General features: G+C 39.4%; 1 protein-coding gene across 15 annotated transcripts in view; it reads right to left on the reverse strand.

The window, feature by feature from the left end:
- Positions 1-13161, reverse strand: part of ABLIM2 (actin binding LIM protein family member 2) — a 128265-nt gene that overhangs the window by 10485 nt on the left and 104619 nt on the right. For 8 of the 15 annotated variants that reach the window (XM_033061242.1, XM_033061238.1, XM_033061241.1 and 5 more), the window contains 6 exons: positions 11513-11565; positions 10696-10828; positions 6676-6734; positions 4633-4687; positions 3245-3309; positions 2993-3073 (listed from right to left, as the gene is read on the reverse strand). In XM_033061242.1, the coding sequence (XP_032917133.1) occupies positions 2993-3073; positions 3245-3309; positions 4633-4687; positions 6676-6734; positions 10696-10828; positions 11513-11565 (446 nt within the window). The remainder of the gene's footprint in view (positions 1-2992; positions 3074-3244; positions 3310-4632; positions 4688-6675; positions 6735-10695; positions 10829-11512; positions 11566-13161) is intronic. The other 7 variants (XM_033061247.1, XM_033061245.1, XM_033061248.1 and 4 more) reach the window with 2 other exon arrangements.

A 13161-nucleotide genomic window follows, 5' to 3' on the forward strand; every position in this document is an offset into this window, starting at 1 on the left:
AAAGAATGACTATTATGTGAATGCATTTATTACCAGTTGAGCCTTTCTAATCTCTAGATACCTCTTGGGCTTAGAAAAATACGCATTTTTGCAGGAAAATATTTTTTATAATCCTTAAAATAAATTTCTTGCACAACAGTGTAATCTAAAAAATACTCACAATGGGAGTGAAGTTAGGAAAACACTGCCACCCATTAACCCCCACCCTCCTGTGGTCCTTGAACATTAGCCAAGGTTTCCCTGTAGCCTCCCTTAATTTGACCCCAGGAGCTAATACCATTGACTTGAGTTCACTTTTCATGAGGAACACCCAATATAGTAGACTTTCCTTGGGAGAGTGAATCATAGATAAACAATAGTGCCCCTTCCATGACATCTCTGATGGATCACCTAAAGTTCACAACAAACTATTTCACTAAGAGGAGGCTCCTTCAAGTGAAATTGTGAGATGGCTCTTAAATAAATCTACCTCATGCAAATTTAGTCGACCTTATTGCTCCTAAGTGGACCAGGAAATCTGAAACATCACGTGTGAGACAGAGATTCTGTTGATACCAGACACAGTAAGACTGTTTTCAGGTTTGACAGCTGATATGAAGCACAGAAGCTCTAGATCTCCTTTCACTGACATCACCTGCACCCTGGCCACAGCCATCACACCAGGAGCTTGCTCTGATTTGCAGCAGCAACAGCAAGGTGAGGCTTCAGCCCCCACAAATAATCAGAATAAAACTGGTGTACTAGAACATGGATTTTTTTTCTTAGGATATTTTCCTAGATATATCACTCTACAGTCTGGATAATACATGGACTTGGCACTGCTACCATTTCCATAGGCAAAATCCAGTCCTTTCACAAGTGGCATTGGATGTGCAGAATGAAAACACAACATCAGCTGGAAACCAATTCAGATTGGAAAGAGAACTTGACTCTTAGAGAGCATTGAATCACACCCTCTAGCAAGTGTGAAATGGACCTGAAGAAAAGATGAAATACAACCTTAGTACATGCTTTCAGTATTCCCAGTGCTGTCCTCAGAAGCTTGAAGATACCAAGACATGTTAAGTGGGCCCTCAATACAGACAATTGTCTCTATCCACATTGCTAAGCCTGGTCTGCTTCTGTGCAAGCCTAAAAACCCACACAGTCCTGGGCTCCTGAGTCCCGGGTCCTGCCCAAGCCTGAACTCTGCTGAGTGCACAAGTCAATAATTAGGTTACTATCTTCTACTTCTGCCACAAAAGGGAAATAATGATAAGCTGCTTTTCTATGCAAAGCTACTTATTTCCAGGAATTCTGTAATGTAGAAGGAAGGGTCAGGAAAGAGGGGAAGAGGCTGACAGGGAAGGCAATGGTTTGTACCTGTCACTCAACTCTGCATATGGTTTGAATGTGTAGATGAGCAACTGCTTCTGTTCTTGCAGTAGTTACAGTGCGATTAAAACTCTGCTAATTTAATTGCTTAAAAAACTACCAATCTGTATTACATGTAAGACAGTCTACAAAGGATTGTTCCTACAGACACATGTGTTTAGCATAGTGCAGCAATCAGCAGGATTAGCCTGGTCCCCTCACTGCTTTTCTGGTGCAGGTTTGAAGCAGATCTTGTTTATTGTTCTTTTTTGCAAACCTCTGTAGAGATCTTTGAAGTGGTTGGGCTCCTTGAGCCAACAAGCCCTGTGCTGCACCTGGTGTGAGGCAGACTGAACAGCTCCAAAGTTAAACAAACAGCAATCCCAGCTGAGGATGGTGTATGAGTTACAGATAATGGCAGCCAGGGCAGGCATGATCCATCCAAAGCAAACTATATGTTGTCTTAAAAAAGCAATTTAGAGCTGCATTTGCTATTCAGACCAGTCTGCTGTGTTTAAACAAAGACTCCATTCTTTAACACAAACATACACACATGTGTGCATATGAAAGAGTCCTTTACAGGAGATGTCCAGAGGAGCATCCCTCCAACGCCCTGCTCCTTTTTCCAGACTCATCATCTTTTCAGTATTGCTGTCATGCCTTGCTATAAACCACACTTAAAACAGCACATAATCGAGGCTCCCTTTTCCTTACAATCAAATCTACATTACTTGTTGGGAAATCAAGTGACAAGCACATTGAAGTATTCAAGAGCATAACACCAATTTCAAAACATAGTACATGTATGCAAATTTGGTAAATTTTTAAAAACTGATCTTTAATGAGAAACTTTCTGCTCCTTCAAATTTTTCTTGTTTTAAAAGTAATTTTTCTTTCTTCTTTTCTTGTCATATTATAATGTTCAAAATACAGTAAATTTATAAAAATATAAATCTCCCTAAAAGGCCAATATTGTTATCACATATTTTTTATTGAGCTATTTTTTCTTCTTAATAGTAGTTCGCAGCACGATAGGTTAGTTAAGGTGAGTCTTTATTCAGTCCTGTCATTGATCAGTCAAAAAAATCAACCTTGGGAATTTTGCTTGAACACCAACTTCAGGATTTGATCTTTGGAAACTCGGCTTTCTCTCATGATAAATTATATCTGCATTTCTCTGTCTTAAGTGGATGGTACAGGAAAGCTGCAGTAGAGTGACCACAGATCACACAGCCAAAGGAGAGGCTAAGTAAGACAATGGACCAAACATAGGTCCATGTATTTTCAGGATAAATGGAGCCTTTTTGTAACATTTAGGTTATTCTATGAGGATGGTTTTTATATGAATTCAAACCAAAACAAACTCCACATTTCCCCACTACTCACCTGAACTTCCAATTCCCTGGAAAATCACCCAAAACTGATGGGTTTCATCAGTATCTTTGTAAAACACCATTTGGTCAGACATTTGCCAGGCTTCTGGGCAATTTTTTAGTTAAATTGCCTACATACTGACTTTAAAAAAAATATAATACATAATGTTATTCTTCTCTGTTGATATTACTAAGGCAGAGAGATATCCAGGATAGTAAGCAAACAGGAGAAATGCTTGCAACTGTTGAGCAAATATCATTCCTACCTCCAGCCTGGTCCTGTCCACATCCTTAGGCAATTTCACACGAACTCGGTTTGTTACAATAAGTGTTTCATAAGGATAAATCTGTTAAAAAGACAAGAGCATATGAACTCCAGCTGAATCCAATTCTGAGGCATGGAAATGGTGGTGTGAGGAACTTACTAAAAAATGGTACATACTTGCATCCTGATTTGACAAATATTTCACTGGGACAAAAATTAACAAAATAAAATAAAAGAAAGGAACCCATGTAACCTTGCTAGGAAGTGCTGCATCTGATTGTTCTTCCAGTGTTGGAAAAGCCCTTCTTACCTTGTATTCTGCAAAAGAATGAGAACAGGTTCACAGTTTAGAATTTATAGCTGTCTTTTGGTGTCACCACAAAGAACATTTAGGTACATCACAAATGTGCTATGCTACTACATTTCTCTCTTCTCAGTAGTTGTTGTATAACTGCATGCATAGTAAGAATTTGACCCCCATGCCTTGAATGCCTATAACACTGTCTATTACCAAAGAAATTGTCCTGGAAATCAAAGGTTTATTACAGAAAATCCATCTCCCGATGCCATTGGGTTACACGGTGAGTATGTCTGGCAAAATTGGGCATCCCTTTTTACAGGAGGCTTATGTGCAGAGTTAAGTCAGTCTGTCATCCAAAACTCCTGCCCTTATTGTTCTTTACTGAAAATAGTTAAAATATATGGATTATTAAAGGCATGTCAGTTTGGAAACATATATGAAAACCACTGAGAGAATACGATATTACAAGATGCTGACACCCTGCACTTGGGCTGACTACAGTGGGAATAACAATAGGGAAGAAAAGATGATTTGGGGATGTGGTAACAGTGACTCCTGGATCCACACTAGCACAAGGGAATTCTAGTTAGGTCAGTGTATGACTATACATGATATGACTACCACAATACTATCTATTCACAGTGGTGATTAAATGCAACCAGGATAGCCAAAATGTTTTCAGACCCCTTTATGGTCTGAAACTAAATCAGAGATTGAGTCTACTTTTCAAAACCTGTGCTTTAATCTATTAAAACATAGAGACAAAGATTTTTATCAACACAGAGTCTTGAAGTGAAGCATTATAGTAAGATTTTTTAAATGAGTTAAAGTGTCTTGGAAATAAAATTTTGCAGCTCTTTTGAAAATTCCAACCCAGTTCCATATTAAGTGCACAGTTCACTTAAAACTGCAATGAAAGAAAACACTGCAAATAAATTCTGCTTTTTAACTCTGCAAATTTTAAACACACTGTAGCACAATCAGGAAGTACAATGGACTTTTTCCAACCAGACATAAAGGAATGATTATCTTAAAATTCCTCCTGCTTTGATATGAGACCAACACCACAAGGTTGTTGCCACATATCGAGGATCCTGCTATTGACTCAGCCTGGTTGCACCACCCTATGATGCAAGACTTCTGTCAGGACCTTAGGTTGGGCTAAGTAAAAAGAAGATTCTCTGTGATTAACATGATACTGAGCTGTGTCTCTAGCTAGTCATTATTATGTGAGCTACAGGAAAAGCTCAGAATAGTAACCTTCATGGCAATATGTTAATTAAAATCCTCAAAGGGTGAAAACACAAGGGGAGTGGAAATCATATTGCAAAATAATGTACCTTTCATTCCCCAGCTTGCCTCCTGGTCCGTTTCATATTGGCCCATAGTTTCAGGCTGGCAGAGAAAGAAAAAAGCAATGTAACAGCAAAATACACAAAAACCCCACTCTGAACATTGGTGAGAGAAAAAAAGAAAGACATAGAACCAAAATACAGATCCTTGCGTGAGAGAATGAGAAGTCTCATTCAAAGTTGACCTAATTGCTCAAGTTAGCAAGGTAACACTGAAACTGTCACTTTTCTGTGATGCTGATGAGTTACTGCCACCATCACAAATCACTTCTGCTGCACTGCAACTTTTCTCCTTCTGCCTTCTGCTTCACACTGCTGATGCCACTGACCAGGGAGAGCTCTACATGTGCCATACATGTGCTTTGTTTGAACCACTGTCTTCTTCCTTTGCTGACAAATGCTATGATAAAAAACAGTACAGGAAATCAGAAAAGCACTATTATATGACTTTTTTTCTTTCCAAGTCTCATTTTTGCCTGCTAGGTATCGATGGTGTGCACAGCTATGCCCACAATAACCTGCAAGGCTCCTTGTTGTTTGCTTTTGGAGTTTTATTTATGCAGCATTAGGATGGCTGAGTAAAAATAACAAACCACAAAAGCTGGTATGAACCTGCAATCCAAACAGAGGACACCCATTCTGAGAGGAATTTCAGCCTCAAGGATTTGACCATGAGCAACCTTCTCAGCTCTAATACAGGTTTGGGATTCTTTATAGGGGACAGATGCTGCCATCTGCTGCTTTCCCATCACATTGCAAGGCAGCCTGAGTGCTTTGGCCTCATCTCTGGGGAGCCTTGGGATGCTTTTGGTGCCTCACCAATGCAGTGGCTGGGCACAAGCCAGTGTCTTGCTTCAGGTTACTGGCAACACCTATTCTGAAAAGTCAGAAAAACCTCTCTTGACTCATAGGTGGGATTATTTTTATATAGACCCTTGACAATTCCTAAATATTATGCAATAAAATTTCAGTGTCATTCCTTCCTTCGGAGAAGAATTCAAGAAACCAATGTCAATCCTTTCTTCAGAGAAGAATTCAAGAAACCAGGTGTTGAAGCAACACAGGCATAATTAGTCCTGTAATATTAACTCAAAAGGGGTGGACATTTCAGCAGCTACCAAAAAATCCATTTAGCTACTCCTTGACAGTTTCTTTCTTGTAGGTCCTTCCAAATGACACTCAGTTTGACTCTTGTCCCTGGGGAGGTTCAATCTTCCTCATGTGGTTGTGCAGGTTTCACATCTTCCTTTGGAGAAAGCAGGGAATTTGAACGAGGTCCTCTCCATGCAATTTGGACACCAATCAATTCTTCAAAACGTAGGTGCACATGCATCTATGTATTGACAGCTCATGACTATAAACCATAGTGGTTTTTCACCTTATAGTATAAGCCATGAACTGAGAATCCATAATGCTAGATGCCAGAGAGAAGCCACATTTTTCAAAGCTTCCTTTATGTTAAAGACTAATAAAAGTTGCAAAAAAGGATTAAAAAAAATAATTCCTAGTCTCTTCTGATGAAAATTTTGTTAGACAATTTTCTTTCAAGATTGATGCTTGTCATTCAATCTTCACTGACCCCTTCCTGCCTTAAAAGTACAATGGCTGTGAATACACACACCACACACTGACACACATTCATACTAGACAAAACAGACACAGTTCAAGGAATGCAATGGATGTGAGCTGATCCACCTTTGCTCTAACATCATCACTTGCCTAATTATAGGCCTAACTGTCTCCACCATTAATTCAAGCTATCCTATGATTAATAATATGTGCAGCCTTACGTTTTAGATCTTCGTAAGATTCCCAATGCTCACAATGCACACAATTAAAAGGAGAAGCCTCAGTCAGTCTTACTCTTGCAGAGAGACAAACTGTAACTCACATAGAGAATAAATCTGTCAGACAGGGCTGGCAGCCAAAGCACCTTTGAAGTGTTATTACTGTGTAGATTTTCAACTAGTTACTGAGTTGTCTATTTATGAGACCTTATTTCCTGGAGAATGTATTTAAATGTGTACCTACCTGATGTAAGCCATTCTTTCCATAGCCAGGTAGAGAAGCAGACTTAGAATATGGAAATCCTGTAAAAGACATAATATATAGCTATATTTTTTGCAAAATTTTTACAGCCTACTGAAACAGGGAGTCCAAGAAAACATCCAGAAACAGCAATTACAAGATCAGTGCAAATATTCTATCAATGAGATGAAATATAACTCACCTATGCTCATCTTCTCCATATTTCTTGCACAAGAACATGTGTAACAATATCTAGAAACAGCAGCATGCCAGGGGCACAACTTGGAGGGAGTTGTGGGGCTTATGTTATGGAAGCCTCATGTACCTACATGATGCAAAGCTTGTGATTTGAGAGACTGAAATCTCTGCCTTCCAACTTGGTGTTAAATCATGACTTGAAATTGGGATTAAAGGGATTTAGCTCATCATTTCTGAACATCCTATATGAGTTCTGGGTTATAGTTTTGTTTCTTAAAAAAGATGGGTTGATACTCTACCACTTAAAAAAATAAAAACTTTTTTTTTTCTTTCTGTAAAACTTCTCTTGGAAAAAAGCAAAAATGAAGATATATCAATGGATAAAGTAAATCAGTCAGAGTATATACACCCAAGTGAAAGAAAGGTTTAAGATGGATAAAACTGGCCAGGGTGTGTTACCATGAATAAATGATGTAACATAGGGATGAAACTGTGTGTGGTCATTATGAGACAATTGAAATGTCTTAATTTTAGTATTAAGACTCTAATAAAAAAGTTTAAAAGTTAAACAGTAGAAGAACAAACACATGTGCAATAAACATTTCTCATTCTAGTATAGGAAATTCTGTAAAACCAATGCAAAGTGTTCCAGAAGTCAGGTAGTTCAAAGAACTGAATGTACAATACTTCTTTCTGTCAAAATTGTTAGCAGTCTGTGTCCAAAGAGGAATGCGGGAAGGGAATCCAGACCCCACTGGATTAATAAATACCCTGAGGAGATTATTAGGAATAAACATAGAGAAAGAAAAAACAAAAGATGGATCAGCAGAGAGCTCAAAATGTGCTGAGATAAACTGAAAACTGCCAGAAGTCAAGCTGAGTTAAACACTGAAAATGATATTAAAACAAATAGCAAAAGTTTCTCCAGCTATCCAAATAAAAAGAGAACAAGGAAAGAAGAAAAGGGATCACTAAGAGTTGCACTGTGTCAGTACTCAGCACTTAGCAAAGGTGGAAGGCAAGCCAGGTAGAGCTCGAGCACTGAAGGAGTATTTCATCCATGGAACAGAAAGGGGAGTACTGAGCAAGGATGAAAAGCTAATGGAGTAAGGGCAGGCCAGTGATTCAATGTCATAACGGAAAAAAATTCAAAGCACTTCATGTACTTACACAGGGAACAATAAGCTCATACTGAATTGCAAGCTAAATACCTCCTATCATTAGAGAAGGGCAATAACAGTTTTTCTATTTAAGAGAGGGAAAAAAAACAAAATAAAAAAACTTATAACTGCCTGTTATGTGAATGGCAGTGCCACCAGAGAGCAGAGTATAATACCTGTGCAACAGAATATCTATATCTGCACCAAAGCTGTCCTCTCTGCTCCTGCCTGGAAAAGCTGCTGTGTTGGACATCAGTGTGATCAATCTTTTGGCCTTTTGGCCACAGAGAAGATGGGTGAGTGACTCTTGTTCTGTCACTAAATAAAACTCAGTCACAGAGGAACAAAGCCCCAAGGTAAGGACACGCTGGCAGCAGAGACACCCAGCCAGGTGTGGAGCTGCCCTGGAGCCGCCAGGCTGAGCCGTGCCCGTGTGGCCACCCTGGAGAACCAGAGGGCAGAACAGAGCCTGAACGACCCAAAGCTCACAGCAGTGACACCCTGCAACCTTCCTCTGTAATCAGCCACTCTCTGAACATCAGCCACCTTCTGCAGGGATACAGCTCCTGCTTTGACCGGTACAACCTTCACTCCAGTCTGAAGTTGCCTCTCAGCACATCATGGGCAGCAGGGGTTACATGCCTTCCTAGATGTCTGCTTTCCTAAATACACAGCACTTAAAATGGTGAATTATGGTAAATGATTAACTATTGCACATCTACATACACAGAAACAAGACCCGTTTTCACAGGTGGATGTAAGGAGATACAAGCTCTACTCTTGCCTCTTGATTGCACAAACCTCACACTGATGTGCTGTGCCCTGTGCTATGCCACAGGGATGGGGCTGAAAGCCAGAGCCCTTAAGCATCAGTGCAAAAGGTAGAGATGCTACTTTTCTGTGGCCAATGGGGGCCATATGACAGACTATAAATATTCAGAGAGAGACAGGGGAACACTGAATATAGAAGAAAATACTTGGAATGCCCACAGGTATTAAAACATTCAGGTAAGTTAATAAAAGCTTAATGAAAGTAAAAGTGTAAATTTCAGGAAGACAAAACTTCTTCAATGTCATTTCTGTGTAGCTGCTAATTGGGTAATGGAGTCAACTTTCATGAGGGACAGAAATGCTGATAAAAAGCAATGGAAAATGAACTACAGAATATTGGCACAAATGTGATGTTGACCCTGACACCGAGGTCTGAATTATCCATTGAATTTCTAGTTCTAATAGTTCCACATTCCCAAGATAATAAAAAATAAGAAAGAAATGCTAATATAGCTGAGTGACAGGTATAGGAACATACTCAGGGGAAAAAGCTGTTCCTGTAGAACAGATCTTGGTGTGCTACATACTTCTCCCTGCTTAAAATCTACCCTTAAGGACTGGTCTCTCAAAACATATAGAAGAGCATCAGATCCATAAAGCTTCCAGACATACCCCATGTGTGTATGACAATGAAAGGTTTAGGTGCTCATTCCTGGGCAATGATTTACAGATGTTAAGTGTGTGAGGTGGTCAGACTTGGTTTCCCCTGCACAGGGAATCCTGCAATACACCTTGTGCACATGTTTGTGATTTCTTGCGAGGATTGAGTTATCAAATCCCTTTAAGCTAGACCAGTGAGCCTGATGATCTAAAATAAGTTTTCTTCTTTATCTTGTTACAGCCTTGTGACAGACTTTGTAGCATCTGTTTTCCCTCTTCCTTGCATAGCTAAGCCATAATTTCCTTAATACAAGTTGATGGAGCCAACTATCACATTACCATGCCCACAAGACTGACATCCTAGCCCTGCTGCCCAACATGCCTTGCATTAGGAGCATTCTTTTGGAAAACTGCTTCCCCAGCTTGTTTACCCTGGATGACCTGCTACTGCTGCATGGGGTAAAGTAGAGGAGGCAGGGAAAGGAATGTCCCAGTTATCTCTTAAAATTAATTATTTTTTGTCATGTATGTAACCTAGAAGTAAAATTCAGGCCCAATATAGATGCTTCTTACTTGCTGAAATGTGTAATATGAAATGTGTAGAACATGTTTTTGGTACTGACAGCTAGAAATGGTATATGGTCTCCAGGCCAGTATTCAGTTACAAAATTATTCCCTTTCCCACCTGGAATATTTCTGTGACCTTGTAACTGTGAGTGATAACCAAAAAAAAAAGCCTAAGTTAATCTCTGGAGCAATGAAATCTTTATGTGTATTATGATAGAGAAGAAATGTCTCCATCAATATTCAAAATGCATAGTTTGTGTCAAGGACTAATTAGCACAAATGAAAAATCTGCTTGATACTGCCATCCTGTCTACTGCAAATAGGTATCATATAATAAATGGGCACTTTTATGAGGAGAGGGTTTTTGTGGTAAGGAATCTCTGCTCTCCAAAGAGACAACAGTTCATTTACACAGGTAATGCTGCTTCCTTCACTAATATGAAACTATAAATAGTGCCATCATCAAGGCCTGGAGGCACCGAACGCTCACAAGCCATGGCAGAACAAAGTGACAAATGGGTGCAGTTAAGGCAGAGCTGAAGCACCGAGGCAGCCAGGGAGCTGTGGGATTTATAACCAAGACAGGGGCTGCAGCAGGGCCATCTTGCCCTGTCCCAGCAGGGCCACTTGCCCTGTCCCAGCAGGGCTGGGCTGGGGCAGCACTCACGGGAGTAGCCGGCGGTCGTGCCCTCCTGTGCCCGGTCACTCCCCGCAGTGAGGGACAGTGACCGCGTCTCCGAGTCCGGGGAGTTGGTTCTGGTGTCCACATCCCCCTTCAGAATCAGCCAGCTGGTCTTCAGCTGCAGAGAGGAAAAGCCTGTCATAAGATACAGGATTTAACACCTGAAGGCAGCTCTCCTGCCTCAGCTGTCTCAGATGCCTCGTGAACTGCTTGTCTGGTTTTGCTCGCTGCAGCTTGTACCATCCTTTTTCAAATTATAAAAGCTGACTGTATGATTATTATGATATTACTACATGATTATGTGACTTGGACATCACAGCTACCAGAAACTTTCAGTTTTTAGCTGGGATAGTTTCTCTGTTCATGAAGCTGCCTGCTGTGCCCTACTTTAGAAGATGCCTATGTAATTTTCTTAGAATTAATTTGCTCTTGACATTTTTCTTCTAGGTTAATATGCACCCTAAGTCTGCAGGATTAGCTGAATCACCAATGTAGATATTGAGACTGAGTGAAAATCCATGACTTTACTGCTATTCATGTCAATATCCCTACTTCTATTTACTGTAGAATGTACATTCTAAACCCTCTGGGTGAGAGATTAAGCTTTTCTGTGTCTTTTTCGAAAGACCTAAAAGTAGTAATGATTATTTCAATTATTTAAAAGACTATCTTTACATATTATATATTATATATTATATATTATATTGCCTATTATGTAATCACATATTATATTTACATATGTTTTAAAGACCAGTTACTTCAAGAATGATCAACACTTCCTTTTGTTCCTTCTCATCATTACCTTCTTACTGTCCTGATCCAAGCTTCCATCCTCCCCTTCTGATCTTCTTGCTGCTGTAAGATTAAATTAATTTAAAAAATTTGAACAGAACGCACCTTATTTTTTGTCTTCTGTTTTGACTGTAGCTATGTTCCAAGTATTTTTAAGATGGGTAGAAAATCAATTTTAAAAAACAAATTTTGACAGAAAATTTGATATGTAGAGTTATGGTTTCACAGAATTAAAATAATTTTGAAGTTATTATATTAATACTCATCCTTCACATATACAGTGAATTTAGAGGATCTATTCCTGCTGGATTTTTAATCTGCATTTTCAGGAAGAAATTTTTGGGGAATGATTGGTGAGAAAAAGAATTGTACATCATAACCTAGAGACAAATTTCTATGGTCACCACTCACTGGGAAGCCATTTCCCCCTTCTGTATTACAATGACCATGAAAATCTATGTAGTCACACAGATATTTTGTAGTCAGCACACCTGGATCACCTGGGTTCCCAAAGAGGGCAGACAATCATGGTAAAGAAAATTATGAACAAACTTTGCATTGCCTCTTTATAAACTCTTCAAGAGAGATTGTGTCAGACTCTAAAATTTGAAATTCTTGACCAACCAATTTTTATGACTGTATTTCTTCTTCTGCCCATATTGTCCTCTTAAAGAGTGTTTCCCAAAAAAAGCTGCTGATGTTTTACCATTTGGTTATTTCCCTGTAACTTTCCAACTTGCTGAGAAGAAAACTGAAAACCTAAAAGCTCATTAGATAGTTCCCTTCAAATGTCTTTTCCCTTGTCTTTTATTTCCCTGGGTATTGTTCCAGACACCGAGTTACACTCGAGAATCTTACAGAAAGTTTTGTGCCAAATTTCACACAATTTCAGGTATGTTCGTAAAATTTGATCCCTACTTGCCTTTGTATCCCTCTGGGTATTTTGGGGAGAGTTTTAATGGTGCAAAACTGGAATAATACAAGGACATATAACCTTAAGCCCATAAGAAATAAATGAAGCAAGGGGGTTGTCTGCGATGCCTGAGAAAAATGGCCCTGTGCAATGCAATGTAGACAGAAAACGCAATTATTATTAAGAGAAAGAGTATGGCAATACAAAAGTTATTGCTCAGATAAGATTCTTAGAGAGAGAGATGGAGAGGAGATTAAATTGCACCATTAGAAGTGCTGCAAAACTCCCAGCAAGCTGGGAAAAACTCTGCCCTCTTGAGTTCCCCAGCAATCACATCTGCAGAGGATTTAAACAACACAGGTGAAAGGCCACGACCAAAAACATTTCAGAGTTATTCTGATGCAATTTCTGATGCCATCACACAGCTCATATCCAGACCTTAGCTGTTTTTGCTGAGGAGGTGGCAGTTCAAAAATGACGAATTACCATAAGGAAAATATCTGAGTTAGAAACGAAAATCTGGAACTGTAGAGGATTTGGCTGCTACCCCCACCCCACCCCTTCTCCTTCAATTTAGTGTGGGGAAAAATTAAAAAAAACCCACTGGGTTAGAAAATATGAACAGCATTATGAAAAACCACAAGGTTTTCACAGCTCATAGCATTCTGACAAGGGTATTTTCCCAAGATGGCAAGCTGCTTCTCTGAGGATTAAATAGGAAGGAATACTCAAATATGACAGATGAT

Source organism: Catharus ustulatus, chromosome 5, assembly GCF_009819885.2.
Source record: "Catharus ustulatus isolate bCatUst1 chromosome 5, bCatUst1.pri.v2, whole genome shotgun sequence".
Classification (NCBI taxonomy): domain Eukaryota; kingdom Metazoa; phylum Chordata; class Aves; order Passeriformes; family Turdidae; genus Catharus; species Catharus ustulatus.